Below are 22,408 nucleotides of genomic sequence, written 5' to 3' on the forward strand. Positions count from 1 at the left end.
AAAAAAAAAACAACCAATCAAAAAACCCAACGTGAGCAGGCTCAACTTCCAAAGTTTACAGCCAATTCTTTTGGAAAACTTCAGTTCAGGAAAAGAAACGGCGAAGTTTCAACTTGCAGAAGGTTCGATTCACCGGGATGGGGTAAAAAAGAGATTCAACTGCCCGTCCCTCCCCGTCCGCATCGCGTGTTGGGGTGTTGGATCACTACAACAACCACCGGGTTGCTTCCTTTCCTTCAACGCTGATATTCGGACTTCTTACAAAGTGGCTTTTGATGAAGGAAGTCAACAGAAGCAGCAGGTGGAACCTCGTGGCTCATCATCCATTTCAAACGTCTTTGTCTCCTCTGTTTTCCCTTCTGAAGGCTGTGACCTCCCAAAGTTCTGAATAATGAATTACAAACCCATAAACCAGGAGTGATCAAAGAGTGTCAGGAGCTGGAATCGGACGTGGAGCAGACAACCTGTAGCAGCTGTCAGCGAGGAAATATTAGAGTCATTTGTGCTTTGATTAATTAATTAGCACGTTATTTTAGAGGGGGGAAAGAGCCCCAAACAACCTTTGGCTGTGCTTTACCCACGGCATTTTGAAATTGTATGTAGAAAAATCACAGCTGGTAACTAATGAGTCAGTAAGTATAGTTTTAGAAGACAGGTCAGAATCATAGAATGGTTTAGGTTGGAAAGGACCTTGAAGATCATCGAGTTCCAGCCCCCCTGCCATGGGCAGGGACTCCTCCCACTAGACCAGGTTGCCCAAGGCCACGTCCAGCCTGGCCTTGAAAACCTTCAGGGATGGGGCCTCAACACCTCCAGAAGTTGACTGAGTGCTTCAATGAGGACAGAGGTGTTTAAACTGAGTAGAAACGGTCTCTGGTTCCCGCGTGAGCGCCATCACCATGTGGCCCCAAAGGGAAGAGACAGCAGCTATCTCCATAATCAAGCCAGCCAGAATCTACCTACGGTGCTCAGCGTCTCGCTCCCCAAAGACCCCCCCCCGGATACAGACACACGGGAGACGAATCGGGCTTATTCCTCGAGGAAGAAGCCCGCTTGATGATAATCCGCGTTTCCACACCTGGATGTGCACATTTATCACTCTGGCGGTGTTAAACCCACAATTGCACGTTCTTCACTTCAGCAGTGAAATTGTTACGTTCTGTTTTGCCCAACAAACGTTTAAGCAGACGCAGAATATGTTCCTTTCAAGAGTGTAAAACAACAAAAGAGGCTGCCGAGAGAGGAAGGCATGGGTAACTCCTACACACGGGAGAGTATGTCATGTCTATAAATCAGGTTGGCAAATGACACACTCTCCACTTCAGAGGTGTTTCCAGTAATGTGTCATTTAAGTGATTCGATTGTTTTAAGGAAATGTAAATCGTTTTAAGGAGAGACTGTGCATGACTTCATCTCGTGTGAAGAAAGCACAGCATACCTGGAGGGGTTTAAATAAGTCATGAAAAATAAGTCTGAGCGCTGGTTGGTTTTGTTGTAGTGATGTAACTGAAATGTTGCTGGTGCGTTCTCATTTTGCATTAATGCCTTTCTTTCTGTTCTCCTCATGTTCCTCCTCCTCATTAATGCCATGCATTTAACCCATTGTGACGTGTGCCCCTTGGTGGCTGTTTGCTTGGTTTTTTTGGTTTGTTTTGTTTCGTTTTTCTGTTTTAACTTACCTGTTCGTTTCTTTTGGAATGCTCATTTGGTGATGTATGGACCCAGACCCCATTGATCCATTAGAAGTTGATTTTTATCCTTTGCTTGACGATTTCCCTACCTCAGTCCCAGATATCTCCACCCCCATGCTCCCACCAGTAGGTGTCCAGGCTGTTACACTTACGCATGATGCAGTGAGGGTCATCTGGGCAGACAACTCTGTCCCAAAGAACCAAAAGACTACGGAGGTTCGCTTCTACACGGTCCGATGGAGAACGAGCTATTCGACAAGTGCTAAGTACAAGGTGAAATTTTAACGCGTTATGAATTTCTGAGCTATTTCCTCTCTTCATATTTTCTCTGCAAAGCCTCTGAATTGGCTTTTATGAACTTCCCTCCACCAAAAATTCCCATTTCAATCCAAAGGAGACTTGCCTGAGTAACAACTGCTTCCTAGAAACCCATGTGTTTAGTTGGGTGAAAAAGCTGTGTTTTAATTCCACGTGCCAACTGTTGAAAGTTTTGATCTTTCCTCTTTACCAATCAGATAGAAATTAGTCACAGATTTGGGAGCGCAATAGCATAGTGTGAATGGGAAGAAATACCAATGGAAAACCCACCCACAATACTTTTTTGGCAGTTCCACCCACCCAGATTACATATCCCCAAACAGCCAAAAATGAAGGTTAGTTTATGAGGAAACTGGCTTTGAGTGGACACGACAGCAGCGTACTACTTTGCATATGGGAATTTCTCTTCGAGTCCTAATGAATGTAGTCCTGAAACTGGTGCGGTCCAGCAGATACGGTGAAACAGGGAATGGGAAGGAACCAAGCCCAGCTTTTCTGTTTGCTTGGTTTTGAACAGTAAGCGACCTTTCACCACTGCCGTCAGCTTATATATCGCATCTCATGTAACATCCCCCTTCCCCGTGATGAGCACGTCCTTCCTCCCGTGCCCTACTGTAACAGATGTTATCGCTCGCCTAAAGGATCGTATTGATCCGGAGTGAGTTGTTTGCGCTGGGCGGGTTTTTATACCGCAAGGGGATGCCTCAGTTTTTTACCTTTGTCTGTCCTAACAAAAGCAGCCTCGTCCAAGTCGTTTTTACGAGGACTGCAGAACAGGCCGTGCTCTCTCCAGCGCTGAGGGTCCTCTGATCAGAGCCTGAGCGATGGGTCGGAATATAGGTTGGCCTTTCTAAACCCCAGAGGCTGACGCTCCACCTCTTTCAGGCGTGGGGTACTACAGACTCTTAATCTCGAGATCTTCCCCAGGTGATTTTTGCAAGACATGGAAATGATGGTGGAGAAGCTCTTGCCTTCAGTCTCTTTTCTGATTGGGATTTTTTCAGCTCTCTCCTTTAGACATCTCCATCCAAATTTGGCTTGCTGGCACTTGGCTCAGTCCGTGTGCTGCCGCGAACTATCGATTTCCATTGCGGTACTCCTGATTTGTGTTCACAACAGCTGAGAGGAGACTCGGGTCAGCCGGCTTTTTGCTGCAGGTGCTGACCCGCTGTAAAGCTTTTAAATAACAGCACATCTTTACGAGGTGTAAAAGCCCATACCTTGCTTCTCCGTCTGCTGCCGTACCTCTGACAACCTCAGGCATTGACGTGATGCTCTGCAATATTAGACCCAAATTTTGTACGCTGGTGCAGTTGTACCAAGCTCTTAGGTAATTAAAGGTGCCAAAATGATGCATTGTACTGTTTTGAATGCCCTACCATGCTCTGACTCCTATTTAGAGCTGGATTTCCGTGCCCAACCGAAGGAGGAGTATGGCACAGGGAAGCATGGCGAGTCCCAGTTTGCAGCTCTAGCAATGAAATCCAAGCTCCGGAAAAGACAGCATTATTTTTGGCCACTCACAGTCAACCATAATATTTTCTCTAGTTTCCTAATGAGTGTCCTGAGCTGCCTGCAGAGGAAAACAGTGGGTGACAAACAAAAATGATCAAAAATAGCCCTATTAATCTGCTGTGCAGGAGATGCATGTCCTGCTCGGAGGTGTCGGGCTCGTTGGCCTTCTGCTAAGGCGGGTAGGTGGACACCTCTCGCAGGGCCACCACGCAAGGCTCCGGGAGCCATCGAGGAGCAGCAGACTGAAGGAGGAGAGGAGCAAGAGTGAAATTACCCTTTTTTGCCCCCATCTCCAGTTTGGCCAGTCTGTGGGTAGCATGGAAAGAGCCAGTCTGGTTCACGTATTCCAGTTCAATCACCCAGAAGCAGAAACAATAAAAAAACTTGCAAGAAGGTCTGCTTTCTTGAAATAACCACATTTTTCAAAGAAACAAGATAAAAACTATTATGTTATTCTTTGAAAATGGTGGGGGAAACTTCTAATTTCTTCAGAGGGGTTTGGATTGGGCGCACAAATAGATTCCCAAAGCGCTTGCCTGTGCGTTGGCATCGATGTTTTTAAGTCTTTTGAGATTTTTTCTTATTAAAGTTTCCCGTTGCTTCAAAAATGTATCTCCAATCTAATGTAATGAAGGCTTTAGCCTTTCCCATTGAAGCTGGACATGTAGAAATTTCACTTTGCCCTGCCAACTTTGCTTTATACGAACCGTTCCGATCAGGCGTGGAGCGGCATTTACCAAAGGTACTTGCCACAGTTCCGCCCCCTTCATCTCGAGGTGGTATTCACTTCAAGGATGTTTGCAACTATTGAAATGCTAATCTTTACTATTGAGCGAAAGGGTCAAAGAAAAACACTCAGCTGGAGACAAATAACTTTCTTTTTGCAGAAAAGAACCCAATGTCTTTATGTTCCACTAAAGTCTATGTTGTCCAGGAATAGGTTCAAGCCTTAATTTTTTTTTTCCCTGGTTGTATTTTTCCTGATCATGTGTAATATCTGAGCACTTCCATAGGGATAGTTATCATCAGATTCAGTTACCCTCGGTCACGCTGAGGAGTATTTTATGCCATAAATCATTTTGTTTCTTCCAAAATCTTTTCTAGGGGAGAAAATGATTATTCCCTATTTTGAAATGCAGCCTTTAATCAAAGAATAATTTCTATAAACTTGAGGAGGTAGATTTTGCCCTCTTTGGCAAGTGGATGAGTAGTTTGACTGAATAGTTTATGAACGCATAGGTTCTAAGTGCTGGTTTTGCTTCAATAAGGCTTTTTATAGAGGGAGATTCTCTGCTGGAGGAAACCTCTGGTATGCAAAACTGCTGATTTCCAAGAACTAAGAGTTTTAATTGAGTAAGAAGATGATAAAAATCTGGTATTTCCCTAATAATCTTCCCCAATGAGAACGTCAAGGTAGTCTTCTGGTGGAAAGCCATACGTACGTTGTCCTTCCTCAGTAAACTTTAGATCCATAGGTATGTAAACATGTAAAAGTACACAACACCTTTAACTCACCGGCCTGTAAGTTGTTGACGTTGGAGGATTGCCCACCAGGCTTGAAAAGCGTGGGAATTGATTTTACTCAGTTGTCACCAATTCATCCAGTAATTTTCTTCTCACTTATCTCCTTCGATGCTGGTGCAGTTTGCCTCAAATTGTTCCTCTCTGCAGGCGGAGGGGAAAAGCTAAATCAGCTCGAAAGAAACGAACGATTTAATATTCACATCAACGTCAATGTTATTAGTTGTTCGTAACATATCACAGTGAGGCAAATCAATAACATGTTTCACATATAATCTAATACATAAACAAGTTACATTTAACCAAGCAGAAGTGTGTTTTACAAATATAAAAATCCATCTTTACGCAGTGGTCCTGGGTCATATTTCCATCTCTGTCATAAATATGCGTTAACCCCAGGAACTGGGAAGCCTTAGTCAGAACCATTCTAGGGGGAAAAATGCCTTCTGACCCTCCACTAAAAGGCAGTAGATATTAAAACCTTTTCTTTTTTTTTTTTTAAAGGAACCCATCAAAAAGGCTGGAAGTGAGTGTTTAACTTATGGAAACGTTCCTATTTTTTGTCCTCATATGGGCAGAGATGAAGGACATAGAGTTAGCTTCCAGTTTACATTTGAAAAAAATGCATGGCAAATCACTTTGGGGAAAAAGAAAGAGAAAGCATCCCAATAATTGATTTAACTGCCTAAATTATAGGCAGCAAGTTTAGTATCATATTTATGGTACTAAAAATACTCCTGTTGAGGTACACAGTAGCAATAGAGCTATTTTGCTTGAAGAAGGAATCCATTGTAACTGCGTTTTGCTCAGCTGCCCGTACAAAGAGTGGTTTTAAAGACGTTCTGCGCTCCGTCTCTTTGCAGTCAGCGGATACGACTGCCCTGAGTCACACCGTGACGGGTCTGAAGCCCAACACCATGTACGAGTTCTCCGTCATGGTCACCAAAGGTCGGCGGTCCAGCACCTGGAGCATGACCGCACACGCCACCACCTATGAAGCAGGTATGGCAAGAACTGCTGGGAAGGGGTTTTAATTGTCATAAAAAGCCTTGGTCAAGTTCATCCGACAGCATAGGTGCAGAAAGAACTTTATTTCTTCCCTTTTCTCCATGGGTGGCAAAGCAGAGCAGGCATTCTACTGAGTTCTGGTGTTGCAAGAAGGTGGGAGATGGTGGTATGTGCGTGTAATACTTTGCCCCATAATATAATGAGTAGCTGTGCCTTTTAACGCTAATGTTTTAAAATGGTTTTCATTTTTCCAAGATCAGGTGAGAACAATCATTCTCTTACGATTGGATAATGTTTTTGCTGCTTTAAAATTTTGACTTGTGGAGTTCTGGGTGGTTTTGTCTCAGGTTCACGACTTCCCGTCTTATCCGCTTAGTAAAAAGGACTCATCGACTGCTTCTGTCTAATGCAAGTCCTTCTTGACTCAAGGTCTTGACTCACAGGTCTGCTCGTAATACTGTGGGGACACGTTTTAGCTGTTTGCTGTGTGCTGTGCTGGTGACCAACGCATGGGTCCAGCCAAGACCTACAGTCAGAGTGACCACGGCTCAAACCGCGCGTGGAAAATTAGAGACAGGGAGAGAAACGGGCTGGAGGGGGGAAAAAAACCCAAGTAAGCAGTCTTTTCAGCTTGCACATTATTTATTGTAAAGAGACAATTATCTCCCCTGTGCAAAATGGTGACTTGTATTCATGCCCTGCTGGCAGTTTGGTAAAGGCATCTTTCCTGCGCTCGGTGTTTTTATGCATCTGTATTTCATTTCCAGCGAGCAGCCATTGTTAAGATTAACAATAAGCTTATAATAAACAAATTGACTTCGAAGGCTTAATTTAGCTGCTCTTCTCGAGCATTTGAGCAGTGTTTTCCAAGCGGGAAGCTCCGACCTGAAAGACACTTCAGATTCTGAAGGGGGCTAAATGCAGTTTTGATAACAGACACCGGATGCGTATTACGTGTAACCCTAGTTCAGTGGGATAAAAGTATTTGAAAAGCGATGGAGGCGTAGTGATCGCTGCGGATAAGAACATCCTCTCCAAAACGTAATTGTTTCTTTCTCTTTTGTGTGCCTTCAATTAGCAGCAGTAGGGAAATAGGACGCCCAGGCTTTACTTCTCGTTGTCACATAGGTGTTAATGGAAGGCCGTATCCTGATCCCTTGGCCGCCTTTAAACAAGGGTAGGGGCTTCCCTTACCTTTGCATTTCTTTTAGAATAAGCTGTTGAGCCCCCCGGGTTGAAAATCCCGAGTAGATTTGGTTTTAAGTAACTCCACTGAACTGCATGAGGCTGGATACCGCAGGACTGCGAGATTTTCCTTTGTGATTGCCCATATATCTTGCTCTAGTCCCTAGTTCATAGATCAGAATGTCTGTGGCTTTGCTTAAAACATTTTTCTTCTTCGTCTGTCTGCAGCATTGTGCATTCGGACACCAGAGTAGCACAGTACATGCTATATTTTCCTGAGGGTGACCGCTGGCCTTGAAAACACTTTAGGTGCCATTGCAAATCATTTTCTACGAGCAGATACCAAATGAAGTCTGTTGGTAAATATTGATTTGTTGGGGTTTTGGTTTGTTTTTTTTTTTTAAATGAAAACCACAATACACGCCAGTTAATTAACAGAGGGAAAATAAGAGAGAATATATGTGTCCTTAGATTTTCCCGTGTGATTGCAATGCAATTATCTGAGCTTGATGGAGCAGCTCTGTTAATTAAGGGCATCCTGCGCTGCTGATCTTTATTGCCTATTTTGTCCCCATTCCGCATGTTGAATTTCCCGTCGTGATATTAAAGAACATACATATCAGCATCGATACAGAATTCACTGGAGATTACTGCCGTGGCTGGGGAGAGTTGTTATGCCTGTAATTCAAAAGCAACTCTTGGAGCCAAGTTCCATCCCCAGATCTGCCTACACAAGTCGTACTGCTATGAGGGGTGTTAATGAGCGCTGAGGGAACCATCTAAAGCTTTGATTTTTTTCTCGTGGTATCTCGTGTTCGCAATCTGCTGAAAGCAGAGCTCAACTTCAGCCGCTCAGCGGGACTCGCGTGATCATCGCCAGCACGGAAAGCCGGCGTTACAGGAGGGGGCTTATGGGCTCTACTAGTTTAACCTCTCAAAAGACAGAAAGGAAGGAAGGGAAAGCGTTAGTTCATGAAAACATGCCGAAAGGGTTCATATCAGAGAACGGAAAATAGTGTTTAAGGGAAAGATGCTGTTTGTTCACAGGCAGGTGGGTGCACTTGGGTAGAAATACAATCACTTCTCTGACGTTGGAGAATACTGCAGAATACACTTAGAAAAAGTAAAGCGAAGGAAAATACTGCTTGGAAAATCAAGCTTGATTCGCTTATGCAAAGGGTTATCTCTTGCAGTTCCCTAAAATATCAAGGCAGTCCGAAATGTTCGTTCTAGTACTTCAAACCCATGAGCCAGTGCCCCGAGCTGCTATAAGCTGAGTGGCAACACAAATGCAACACAACCCTCTCATCTTCATCATCGTCACCATCATCATTATCATCATCATCATCATTATCATCATCACCACATCGATAATAACAATAACGCAAACTTCCCTAGCAAAGGACTTTTTACTAGGTCATGTAGTGACAGGATGAGGGGGAATGGCTGTAAACTGGAAGAGGGCAGGTTTAGATTAAACATTAGGAAGAAGTTTTTCACTTTAAGGGTGGTGAGGCACTGGAACAGGTTGTCCAGAGAGGTTGTTGAGGCCCCATCCCTGGAGGTGTTGAAGGCCAGGCTGGAGGTGGCCTTGGGCAACCTGGTCTGGTGGGAGGTGTCCCTGCCCATGGCAGTGGGGTTGGAACTCGATGATCTTTAAGGTCCCTTCCAACCTAAACCATTCTATGATTCTATGATTCTAATGCGGGAGCTCACATCATGCTAGGCGCTGCCGAGGATTGAGAGTCTTCTCCAAGATCTGTGAGCTTGTGTTGGAGCCTGCCTACTTCAGGCTGAGAAAGATGCTTCCAGCGAGGAGCAGCTAATGTGACCAGACTGAAGTGAAGCTCCGGGAGTCCCATCGGTGCTGGCTCTGGACATACCAGACCCAACGTGTTGTTCCAGCACATACCGCAAAGAGATAATCCACCACAAATCTGCCACAGAGAGCATCAGCTGGAGAGTAGTCACCTGCTTAGTAATGTAACGATGGTAAAGGAACTTTGGTTTTCTGTGTACAGATTTCTTGGTTGCTTTTTGGACGCCACTTTTGAAAAGCTCAAGTGATGCTTGATAGGACGAGGGGGAATGGCTTCAAACTGGAAGAAGGGAGATTTAGATGAGATATTAGGAAGAAATTTTTCCCTGTGAGGGTGGTGAGCCCCTGGGGCAGGTTGCCCCGAGAAGCTGTGGCTGCCCCATCCCTGGAGGGGTTCAAGGCCAGGGTGGACGGGGCTTGGAGCAACCTGGGCTGGTGGGAGGTGTCCCTGCCCAGGGCAGGGGGGTTGGAACTAGATGATCTTCAAGGTCCCTTCCAACCCAAGCCACTCTATGATTCTATGCAAATATGTGAGACCATCTGCTCAGCATTACTTCAAAGGGATCGGTTCCTTGTGAGCAGAGCCTGTACAGCAGCTGGATCTTCCTGTCCTTGTTGTTTGAGATCATTGAGTGTTCGTCACCCTGAAGATTTGCGTCTGTGCTTTAGATTGGGCTGGTTTAGCTCAGCGTGACCCAACAGATTTTTAAAGCTTTACCTCCTAAAGTGACTTTGGAGCAGTTCTTCAGACATTCAAGGAAGTTGTTTAGTGGCCATATAGGTAGGACACAGATGATGGGGTGCTTGTGCACTGTCTTCTCTGTGCTGTGGTGGTATCTATACGCTCTAAGTCATTGACAGCCTGCATCAAAACCAAGTAAATGAATAATGAGCTCAGCGCCAATATATTTACTCCTCACTCTTAACTATTTTTTGATAATTGCCTGTTTTTCCTTTCTCCTCCACAGTCTTAGGATATGATTATAAAATATCTGAGCCACCGTGCAAGACCTGCTGGCCAGCCTTAGTAAAGCGGGGTGCAATAGAACGGAAATAGAAAAGCTAAGATTTTTCTATCGTGTCTAAAATGTCCCAAGCTCAGCGTATAGTTAATGAATATACACAATTATATTTGCTTTATACATAGAGAAGCCACAATATTACTACTGCTATTAAACGTATAGGGCTCCCAGAGTGTATTAGATGTTCTTGGCTACCTCGGTGGTTGTTTAGCAGTAAGGACTGCAATTAACGGTAGGAGGATAAGAGGCATCCACCAAATCCTAACGTATCCACACACAGTGTCTTGTACAATTGCCACGATTAAAATATCACTTCGAGACAAATCATATGTTACATGTTTGAAATGCATCTGCGGACACGCGCATTTGAAAGGATCTAAGAAAGCGGTAGATGCCTACTGAGTAGTTCATGCCTGCTACAGTCTGTAAGGAATTCAAAAGAAGGTGAATAGCCTCTGTTTTCAATTATTTTCACTATTTTCAGCTCCAACCTCTGCTCCCAAGGATTTGACAGTCATTACACGGGAAGGGAAGCCCCGAGCCGTCGTTGTCAGCTGGCAGCCGCCGTTGGATGCCAATGGAAAAATTACTGGTAAACATTTGCATTATCCTGTATTCTCTATTTATTTACTGTTCTCATCATTTGCTGCTTTCACTCTCTATCTCTCTTTTGTTTTTCCTTGGCTGCTATTTGATGTGACGTTAACGTATTTTCTCTTCTTTTATCAGCCAACTTGGTCTAGGATTAAAGGCAACGTTAGGAATACTGCAAGGTCTAGAACTCGGAGGATGTAAATCTTTTCCTTTTAAATGCCAAGAGCAGTAATATAAGTTTTAAAAAGCAGCACTCTAAGCACAGGTTTGGTGGCACGTGCTGCTCAACAGTAATTAGAAATGACTAATAATAAGTACTTTGTTTGGCAATAATGCAGTACATAATATACATAATGATAGGTTGCTTGGTGCAGCACATAATGGGAGAATTTATTGGTAGAGATTTAACTTTACAATAACAATTTAAGGCAACGATGATCAGGAAAAAAACCCACCCTAATATTGACTGACAAGAACTGAACTTAATAGATGCTTGACAATGACAGATTTTATTTTCCAAAATATTACATATAACCTTGGTGCCTAATTAAGAAATCCATTACAAACTTTTACTGTTAATTTAGTTTGAAAAATATAGTAGAGTTCTATCTGAGATTTTGCATTTAAATGATGATTTTAGGCTGTTAATAGACATCTCCGAGGCATATAATTATTAGGAGAAATATTGCTCATCTTCAAAAACACTCATGTTATGGTCACGTGGCTACAAACACTTGGGTTAGACCAGTTCTACAACGTATTTTTGCTGGGGAAAAAGTGCGCGTGTGTCACCGTTACTGCCGGTAATCCCAATAAGACGCTGCTGGAGCAGTGGGAGATATATACCTAAGAGGAAGAATGCTTCCGAGCGCCATCCCGCGTGAGCCATTAGCAGCGAAGAGCCCCGGGTCAGATTTGAGCAGTTGTAATTCAGCGGGGGCTTCGCTGGCATCACACGAGCTGTTGCGAGCTACGCCGGGAAAGTATCCCAATTTATAGTACCAACAAAATAAGGATATATTTCCATGCGGACATCACCCAGTAATAACCATTCCCTAGGTTAGACTTGTATCACTGTGTGTAATTTCACTCTACATTATCATCAGGACTGTACAATCCATGACCACGTCCAAAAGGGGGCTATTTTGATAAAATAGCTCTGTTTACACTGACATAATGTAAGCATTAGAGAGGAGAAATGATCATTCTGATGGACAACACACCAAAATCAGCACTAATGGTGTTGATTGCCCAGTGACTAAAAGACAAAAGAAAATAAAAGCTTTCCTGACTTCCAAGGTGTTGAAGGAATCCATGGTAGCAATTTTTATAGAGGTTTCTCCATTGACAGCAGCGTTCAGAGTGGGTCCCCTGACATCCATGCGCAAACTTCCTTCTTGGAGCGCTTGGTTGAAGAATGACTCTCGTAGGGGTTGGGGTTTTTTTACTGCATGTGTGGTCAAATGTTCCTTAGAGGTATCAAGCAGAGGAAACAACTCCTTGTGGAGAGTAGAAGCGTCCCCAACAACCAAATCTCCATCCCTCCACATGCTTGAGGGAGTGTATTTGTGTTCATTTGAGAAACTTATATGTATTTTTTCATAACTTTATATATATATTAATCCAACTGTCATGGTCAGTTGGATTAATATATATAAAACTACAAGCGTCTAAATAAAGTCCCGTAATAAAACAAGAGAAAAAAAAAAAAAAAAAAAAAAAAAAACCAAAAAAAACAAATTGCTTCGCCCCAACAACCAAATCTCCATCCCTCCACATGCTTGAGGGAGTGTATTTGTGTTCATTTGAGAAACTTATATGTATTTTTTCATAACTTTATATATATATATTAATCCAACTGTCATGGTCAGTTGGATTAATATATATAAAACTACAAGCATCTAAATAAAGTCCCATAATAAAACAAGAGAAAAAAAACAACCAAAAAACAAAAAAAAAAACCCGGAAAAACATACTGCTTCCGTCCTAACACCGCTCGTCCATGACCGGTGCAACCATTTATGTGGAATGAGTTTCGTAAAGCATCTTTGTTTCAGAAGAGAATAGGGAAATAGCGCTGATAAGGTTTACACCAACCTTGTCGCGACTGTGGATCCAGGCACAAAGATGAAGTCCAGAAGACCCACCCGGGTTCTCCCCACTCCTGTGGGACGGCACTTAGGACCAGACTTAGACTGGGTTTTTTGCATGTGACTAATTAGCCTGGGAGCCTTTCAGGAAAAAGAAAAATAAAATCTTTTCCAAGTTAGGCAGAGACTGGTGTTTGCAGGGTCTGCTCGACCTCTCAGCCTCGCTTAAAGGCTTTTTTCTTCTTCCCAAAATTTCACTTGCTGGCAAGGCAGTTCCTACAAACTATTGTCGTTTCCTAACACCAGTACTTCTGCTCTATAAGTTCTAAAATGTTAAGTTTTATTCCGTGGGAAGTAGTTATCGTAGTACTCTTTAAGTTACCAAAATTCTGAGTTACCAAAATTTTTCATTCTTCATTCATTTCCCCAAAATCCTTCCCCATGCAGTTGCCAAGAAATATTGCATGGCTTCCCATAAGCCCCCAGTAATTGATGTGGCTCATTAACGCCATTTTGTTTTATTTCAGCGCTGAAACACTGAAGACTTATATCCTATGGTTTTACGGTAGCTATCCGACTAAATGATGCACCTGAATTGGAGGAATGTACTTGTAGCAGCATTTTAACGTGTGCTGCCTATTTTGTTTATTTGTTAAATCGATATTTCCTAGAGTGAATACTGTAATTGCGGTTTTGTTCTAAAAATGGACAGATGGGCATTGTGATAACATTCCTCAAAGCTATTTTGATCGGAGACCTGCCATCCCTGCTTTTGAAAAGAAAGCCCTGATTTTTAAGAAATGGGAATTTTATCTGTGTTTCGTAAGCAGAGCACGTTCAAATTCGATTGCGGCACTAACCAAGAGACTGTGTTTATTCAGCTTACATCCTCTTCTATACTTTGGACAAGAACGCTCCCATCGACGACTGGATTATGGAGTCCATCAGCGGCGACCGGCTCACCCACCAGATCATGGACCTCAACCTGGACACCGTCTACTACTTCAGGATCCAAGCTCGCAACGCCAAGGGAGTGGGGCCCCTCTCCGATCCTATTTTCTTCCGGACGCTGAAAGGTTTGGATCTGTCTCATCTGGATATTAATGATACGTAGAATTTTCTAATGCCTCCGTGGGAGCTTTGCAATTAATTCCCTGTCAGCCAGAAGAGCTTTTCCTACTCAAAACTATTATTGAGAGATAAAAGCAAAATGCTACATACAGTAGTTGACAAAAGTAAACCACATAATGAGGCAGTAACTATATTTTTAAATTCAATCAACTGGAGGAAAGCAGTCTGACACCACCTAACTTTCTACCCTCGGTAATAAAGCTAATTGGATTTCACCGGATTTCTCTAGGGAGGTCCCTTTTCATTTTGGAGCCTCCTGGAGGAACCTGTAATGACTCACTCCTATCCCTGGAGTAGGCGTGCAAAATTATGATTAAAAAGCTCAGCAAACTGAGATGCAACTTGCCTTTGCACGGGGAAAGTTCTTCCCGATGCTTTTCAGTATCTCTTATTAACAGGCTAATTAATACCCGCTCCTTCTCCCTTCGTGATCAGGGAGAAAAAGCAAGCACAACAAGAGCACCCTTTTTTTTTTTCGGCTGGTATTTCAGCGCCGCTGTGGTTGTGAGAGCAGCACTTGTATCAGACTCCATTTCAAATTAACACGGAGAGAGATTCCTCTCCTCTCTTCCCCACTGCTTCTCCGTGTGAAGGTCTGTCGTGATCTACCCAGAAATTATTAGTTATGAAGATGTAAGCAATATTAGCGGGAGTGGGAAGCAAGGTGCTCTGCTCCTCGTGTTTTAACTGTCACTCATTCGTTTGCACGAAGGTATGAAATTGCTTTTAAAAAGACAGGTAATTAATGAAAAACTCCAATGGCATAAACAGCGAACCTATTCCAGGCGAGAAGCGCAGCATATGAGAGGGCACGTTATCGCCGTGGCTCCTCTAGAGAAAAATCCTGGCGTTTGGCTATAAAAATAACCGTCTTGGCAGAAGGTGATTGAAACTGGCTGCGGGGTGGGCCTGAGGAGTCACGACTGGAGGGAAACTGGGGCTCAAACCCGTGCCTGAGCGGCTCGGAATTAGCGTTCACTCTCAAGTTTCATTTTCATCAATTGGAAGCGACTCCGTTCCCCGCGAGCTGTACAAAAGCCGAGCAAAACGTCGGCGGAGAATGGGCCCTACGTTGTTCCCTTCTGGGGGGGACTTGCGGGGTGGTTTGGGGAGAGCGTGTATCGGAGTCGGTCCGTCAACAAACTTTCATGTGAAGAGCAATTTTTTCGGTGTCTCTAAAATACGGTCTCCCCCATTCAGGCGGGGAGCGAAAAGCCTCCTATGACACTTTTCATGAATTAGCGAGAGTCAGGTGGGGAAAAAAAAAAAAAAGAAAAATCGGATCAATTTGTCCCAAGCTTATCACCGCCTGCCCAGGTTGGCAGGACTGACTTGTCCAAGTCATGTTTCGCTTGGGATGAATTATTGGTAAGATGCTGATTATTCGTTTTCCCCTGCCACGGAATGTGAAGGGGATAGCGCTTTGCAGGCGCCTTGTCTCTATCAAGCTGGGTGGTGCCAACTCCATTTCACACTCGCGATTTGTGCCAAGCGGAAGACGTCTATCAGAGTGAGTTTAAAACGAGTCAAGGCATCGAAATATAATAACCACAGACTAATGAGATATGAAAAGATATCGAGACCCAGATATCAAACTAAACCAAAAGATTAACGCGCTTGATAGCGCCTACTTTGTAATGTTTACACAAAGTACCGTAAAACTCATTTGGGAAATGAATTCTAGATCAGGCAGCATCAACAGATACCAAAAAGATGAATTTATACATTTGTTACATCTTGTAATAGCCTACAAGGACTATGTCTAATACCCTGCCATGAATACTTAATGATATCCACCCTAAATATGTCATGTTCAATACTATTCAACTGGTTTTCTTGACAAATCTAGCCCTTCACTTGAGGTGAAAAGACTTTCTGAAGTCTTGAGTGCGTTGCGAATTGCACAAACCCGTTGCTTCCCTCCCCTTAATGGTTATTAACAGAAGATGTGTATGTGCCATTGGGTAATGTGTGCTCCTCCGCTGGCAAACCCGTGTCCTGATCAGAGGAAGTTTTAAACCAGGAGGAACCGAACAAGCATCGAAGATCTGCTTGAGTCACCCACTGCCTCTTTTCATATATTATAGCACGTAAAGCTCCGGCGAGGAAACCAAGCCATCGCTTGTGTTGTAATTGCAACGTGCGTGTTTGTCCTGATCTTCCTTTGCTAATGAAAACGTAGTGATCTGTGCGAAGGAGGTCCGTGTAGTAGTAAATAACACTCCCGTGGAGCAATGAGTTTATGTTCTTCCACCACAGCTCCACGAACGATAATACACAGGCAAATAGGCAAACCCTTAGCTTATGTAAAGTGGCGTTACACTGGGAACTTCAATCACTCTACAGCAGTTTGCATCAGTCGAGGATCTGCTTTTGTTATGCTCTGGCTGCTTAAATTTATCACGTAAAGCAGGAAGAATCTGCTACGAGCATTCTTGGGGACCTGCAAGAGAAGGATAAAATGGGGTTGAACATCCCACCTTTTCTTTGTGGTTATAAAATTTAGGCCAAAATTTGAGGTGGTTACTAGTTTTTTTTTCTTACCGCTTACTGAATCTGGGTGATTTCATATATATATGTATATGGAAGAGAAGCAGAGAGTGCCCAAATAGTATGCATATTTTGCAGCCAATTTTGCAATTTGTATTGCCATGGATTTCCCCTGAAGTTAAATTCCAGCTCTCCGAGTTACATGACTTTTACTGCATATAAATTTTCAGAAATTCATTAAGTTGCAGAAGTAAATAAATAGCCTGAAATTTCTTTGCAACTGCCCATTGAAACGCAACAACTACAGAGTGAATGAATGAACCGGTGACAGACAAGGAGGAGGATTTCCTCAATCTTTTAAATAACTTCTCAGTGATTTTTTTTTTTCATGTATTGTAGAAACGAGCAAATCTCAGAACTGCACTTGCTAAATGTGCTTTTGCTTTCTTCTGCTCAGCCATTCCTATTCCAGATTTCAGCCGACGTTTACAAAACAGACTTTCCTTGTGTGCTGAGCTCCTTTAATTGCAGAAAATTAACGCGTAGCGTTTTGTTTATCGGAATCGCACAAAACGCTACATCAATATATATAACCTGAAAAAAAAAGCTGCCTATTAATGCGCCTGTAGACATAATGTCGAGCATGAATAAAACACTGGAGCAGATGTGTTTTTAAAGAAAAAAAAAAGAGGGAGAGAGAGGGAAGAAGAAGTCATGGGCTGAGCTTCACAGCGCACTCAGATTTCCCATCGTGCTGTGGAAAGGTATCCATGGCCTTTCCACGGGACACCAGTTTAAAAGTGGCCACTGGACCATTTCCACAAGCGCCCTGAAACCGTAGATGATGCCGGTTCCCCCCGCTTTGACCCCGCTTTGGGCAGGGATGCTGTGGGGCAGCATTTCTAGCCCTGCAGTGCCCTCTAATGCTGCCTTGGCGCTGTGGTTCATCACCAGTGCGTCCCCGTTCATAACCGGCACCAACCGGGGACCCCCCAGCACCTGCCCACCGCAGCTATCCAGGTAACATCAGCTGCGAGCGAGGATTCCTCTTTTCATGAATTTGTTTGTCCTAAGGGAAAGGTGATAACCCAGGGATGGCTCAGGCTCACAGGTTTCTAGGAAGTTGGAGGCAACGCGCGCTGTGGACTCCTCTTCTTCTTTGCATCCATACAAAAAAGCCTGAGAGGGGAAAAATTAAGAATTACCTGAGGGTTTGGGGGTCATCTAAGGAGCTCTTCCCCCTCTGCCCCAAGCGTGGAGCTCGGAGATGCGCCTGTAAATGTAAATTGCTGCTGGTTCGGTACCTCCTTTTGTTCCTCGCGGGAGGCCATGATCTAGAGGAGATTTTGTCGTGATTTTAGCAGCCCCGGGGAGCAGTGTGCTCTGCACCTGCAGGCAGCGGTTATTTGACTTCCAGATTCATGTGCTAAATCACTTCTTCCCCCCCCCCCAGTTTCCCGTGCTTAAGATTCTTGCATAATTTATTAAGCAGAGGATGGGTTAACGCTCTACTGATGGTAGCCACTTATGAATCCGAGGAAAGTTTAATTCCCTTGGCCGTATAATAAATAGTCAGAAGTTGTAGCTGTGCAGGAAAGCTTTTAATGTATCTATTGAACGTTGAAGCCTTGTCTGGCGCACCTCAGATCCCGCTATCTTTTATGGTTATTATGCAAAAACATGTAAATAGTTTTAAACCCCTTTGTAAAAAAGCTGAAACAATGATAATATAAGTCAGACTGAGCTTTCAACGTGTAGGTGATTTGACTGTAATTATTCAAAGAAGCGGTGCCTCTCCCTCTCTCCCTTTCCCTTCTCGCTTAATTAAATGTCCCAGATCATATGGAAAAAGCACAAGAGAATGAAAAAGTGCTGCGGTAAAGGTTTCACGGTTGGAAGAACTTGGTGAAAATATCCGCTACAAGGTGTGGTCCAAACGGTGTTCGGCGTTCGCAGGGTGTCTGGCCAATGCTCGTGGTTTAGCATTAGGCCGTGCTGCGAGGAGCAGGGAGTTGGGCTCCACGATCCCTATGGATCGCTTCCCACCGGAGATACTGTGAGACTCGATAATTCTGTCTTTGTCCTCTCGGTTCTCCAGGATCTCTCTGAAAAGGGGAAGGGTAAAACCCCTCCCATCCTCCCACCCGGTGCGGGATGGCCGCCCCGCGCCACCCCGCTGAGGTGGGAGCTGGTGCCACGCGTCACCTCGCCGGCCGGGAGCTGTCAGCCTCTAACGACGTTGTCTCTTTCTTGCAGCCGAGCACCCTGACAAAATGGCTAATGACCAAGGTAAGGTGCCCTCAACCTGTCGCCTTCGCTGGTGGGGACAGGGACGGGGACACACACGGCGGGGAGGGGGTCGCGCTTCTCACCTGGGCCGCGCACCTGATGAGGCAGGCGCTGGCACGGTAATTAATCTCGTTAATGAAGTTCTGCTCGGCTGAGGCTGCTGCTTTGCTGGGGAAGATGTAAATTTTCGGGAGAGGAAATTGTTTTGTCTCTTTTCTGAAGGACCAATTAAAATGTCAAGCTTCTTTGTATGAAATAAATTCTTAGTCTCTCTGCTGCACTTCTGAATAATTCACATTAAGTATAATTAAGCTCAGCATAATTTCCAGGCTCCTCTTGCACCCTTCCGTGGGTTACGGAGTAAAGTGCAAAAGCCTCGCAGTGAGAAATCATAAATCATCTTTTCTCTCGAAGCAGCAACTCCTGTTTAATAATAGCAAAGTTTAGTCAACTTTTCAAGGCATTATCATTACTTTTTCCAAATATGAATATATGTCTGATTAGTCACAGTTCCTCTGCTCTTGTCTCCTTTGGAATACTTGTGCAGTCTGTTGCTAGGATATTTTCCCCTTATTTTTTTTTACTTTAGGCCTATTTATTCCGAAGTATTTCTTTCAGTTACAGCCAGAGCAGTGGACATTTATGTGCCGTCTGCCCAAGGAAACGGTGATGGTGATAGTTGGAAACCTCAGACCTGATCTTGGGAGGCTTATTTGGATTTGAACTCTCACTTCACGCCAGTTTAAAAGCCAGTTTAAAAGGCAAAGCGAAGTGTAAAGCTCACACTCCTGGCTTCACTTCACAGCTACCGCCTTACCCCAGTTTAGCGAGCTGAGTTAACCTGCGTCAGATGATTCCTAGGGAAACCAAAAAAGGGCTATGTAGAAGATCAAAGTCAACTCCAGGCCCTTTGATAGGTTTTACTTTGACCCGGAGCATCCCTGGAGGTTACCCAGAGCAGATTTTATGTTGTACCAGGGAGCACGTATAGTCTCACAACAAGGTCATCCATCAGAGAGAGATGTTCTCAGCCCATTTTGAAAATTCACCCTCTGCTTTCAGCGTATGGTTTGCTGAAAGAAGTAGAAGTACACAAAATGTAAAATTAAAAGCTCGTTTTGCTGTGTGTGGTTCTTTGCACCACGGCACACACAAATTAAAAATGTCAGGTTTGACTAGATAAAAACTGGTTTTAAAGGGTAAAAGCGTTAGGTTACAAAGAAGCCCAAAAGTAAATTCTCAGTATATTTTTTTTCCTCAAATTCGCATTTAAGATGTTTTTGGAAAACCTAGGAGAGGCTTCAGCACGAGGTAGCACCTGGTAAGCAGGACTGAAAAAGTGTCAAGTTCAGTTTAAAAAAAACCCAAAAAACAAACAAACAAATGGAGGGAATAAATGTAAGGCTGGAGGGAAAGTAGAGTTTGTGGTGTAGTTCTTCACTGAGTGTGTTGCTCTGTTTCAGCATAACTGTCTGGTTGGGTGGCCATTCTGTTGTGCTTGTTCATGGACCTCAAACTGCCACAGGAAAAGAGAGGTCTGGGTCTTCTGTGCATCGTGTTCCTCTGGGAATGCTGTGCCCCTTGCTAGGGTTTTCCTTGCTACGGGAAATAATCATGGAATGGTTTAGGTTGGAAGGGACCTTGAAGATCATCTGGTTCCACCCCCCTGCCCTGGGCAGGGACACCTCCCACCAGTCCAGGTTGCTCCAAGCCCCGTCCAACCTGGCCTTGAACACCTCCAGGGAAGTAATTCATCATTCTTGTAGAGCCTGAAGAGTGTTTGCAACCTCTTTTGTGAACCGGTCTGTTGTAACTGCTTGCAGCGTGATGTCTGGCTGAAGCGTATCCCCAGGGCAGTAACTTTGTGTTGGCATCGCAGCTGTAGCCTGTCAATTCCCGATGGATTTGGGAATTGGGGGGGGAGTTTCTGGTTTGGTTTGAGTCAAATAACTTCCAAAATTGAAATGAGGTTAGCGTGTCTTTAGCAGACAGCAGGTATGCACGGCATGAGTTGGACACTGAGGCACTCCTGGTCCGTAAATACTGTCTTTTGCCTGGGTAGTTGAAATAAAATTCCTTTTCCTTCTTTAGCACCGTGGTATATAAGGAGGAGAAATTCTCAGCCTTTTGTTATATCTTCCGTAGGCTTCTTGGTATCTGAATTCAGTTTCCACTCCTACGTGACCTCAAGGATGAATTCTAATAAGACAAAGTCCGAGGTCTTCACTTGCCTTTACCTGATCTTCGGGCAACTCTCTTAAAGACGAGTTCATGGGGCCAGGTCTCACCATAACTGTGCTCCAAGCACAAGCGTTAAGACAAACAAAGTCAAAGTTTCTACAAGCTCATTTGCCTTAGAAATCATCAAAGCTAATTCTTTAATCATCCGGAACCAATGCCGACTGAAGTCAGTGGGAGCCTTTTAAATTACTCTGTGCTTTGGACAAGGCCTTCAGGGCCATCTCTGCCACAAATGCAATTCTTATTGAGTGACATGAATTAACTCTGGTAGGTCATCGCTCTCTAATGCCGGCTGGGGGTTCCTGAGTTCAGGAAGCAAAATTCACTTCTGTGGCAGCAAAGCAGTGTTGGAGGGTGTGGGACACACGAGGGGGTTTGGGCAGAGACACTGAGGTTTCAGGGCATGAAGAGATGGAGCTTTGAAGATCCCAGATGTGGGGTCAGCTGGAAGGGGCAGTACAGCTGCTGCCATCCTTTGGTGCCAAAAAAAATAGAGATGGTGAAGAGAGGAGAGTTTGGGGAGAACTTCGGAGGTTTCTTAGTCAGGACAGATGTGCTCCCTGTTGCGTCAACTCCTTGGGAGAGCAGAGACCAGCCACTGCAAGAAGGGGCTGTGGTGGAGAAGAGGAAGGAGGCAGGAGATACCTCACCTCCATTACTTCATTCTTTTCCATAAGCGATGGACAGAGTAGAGCCCATCCCATCCTGTCCCATCCCATCCCATCTCATCCTGTGCCGTCCTCTCCCGTCCCATCCCATCCCATCCCATCCCATCCCATCCCATCCCATCCCATCCCATCCCAGCTTTGGTCAGCAGCTGTCTGATAAGAGAGCGAGAAGTCCTGTTGACAAAATGCAGATCATGCTCCCAGGGTGCAAACACTGTCATCTGAAGGGCAAAAAGAGGAGCATCAGCATCTAGAGGATCAAATCAGACGTTTCCCAAGAGAGCCCTGCAACCTGAAATGGGCACCAAGCTCATAAATGTGTCAGCTTCCTTTCACATTTTTATTTTGCATGTATGCAACTGGTAGAGCAGGGCATAGGCAAAGGTAGTAAAAATGGTAATATAAAAGTAAGAATAAAATCAAAGTTTGAGATGCTCAAGAGCGGATTTTTGTCACAAATCTTGTGTACATGGGACAAGGCCAGTTGCTCTCAGTGAGCTGTTGTAGAGGCTTCCCGGAGTCTAAAAAACTCTCATTTGTGATTTTCATCTGAAATATATAGAGGCAAACTGGGCAAAGAAGAAATTAATTCATTGTGGTTTATCTTGCCCCAGTTTCCATTTGATAAAACAAATTCTTTAGTCTGTATTTTGTCAATATAGGACTTGTCAACATTTTTGTGTTGCCATCGGAATTAGATCTCTGCAAGAGGAGAAAAAAAAAAGCCAATTTCTGCCTTGGGACTCCAAATGTTTTAAAACTTCCCCTGTAAATTTTGATAAAAGGAAACACACACGATTTGGAACAAATGTTTTTCCTTATCTTA

At 44.0% G+C, this 22,408-nt stretch overlaps 1 protein-coding gene across 1 annotated transcript in view; it reads left to right on the forward strand.

The window, feature by feature from the left end:
* The window catches only part of LOC104287668 (netrin receptor DCC-like), a 69,189-nt gene that overhangs the window by 2,795 nt on the left and 43,986 nt on the right, over nucleotides 1-22,408 (forward strand). Inside the window, exons 3-7 of the mRNA XM_009886394.1 lie at nucleotides 1,726-1,964; nucleotides 5,909-6,047; nucleotides 10,564-10,671; nucleotides 13,645-13,839; nucleotides 18,641-18,673. Of these exons, the coding sequence (XP_009884696.1) occupies nucleotides 1,726-1,964; nucleotides 5,909-6,047; nucleotides 10,564-10,671; nucleotides 13,645-13,839; nucleotides 18,641-18,673 (714 nt within the window). The remainder of the gene's footprint in view (nucleotides 1-1,725; nucleotides 1,965-5,908; nucleotides 6,048-10,563; nucleotides 10,672-13,644; nucleotides 13,840-18,640; nucleotides 18,674-22,408) is intronic.

Source organism: Charadrius vociferus, unplaced genomic scaffold (genome assembly GCF_000708025.1).
Source record: "Charadrius vociferus isolate BGI_N301 unplaced genomic scaffold, ASM70802v2 scaffold416, whole genome shotgun sequence".
NCBI lineage: Eukaryota > Metazoa > Chordata > Aves > Charadriiformes > Charadriidae > Charadrius > Charadrius vociferus.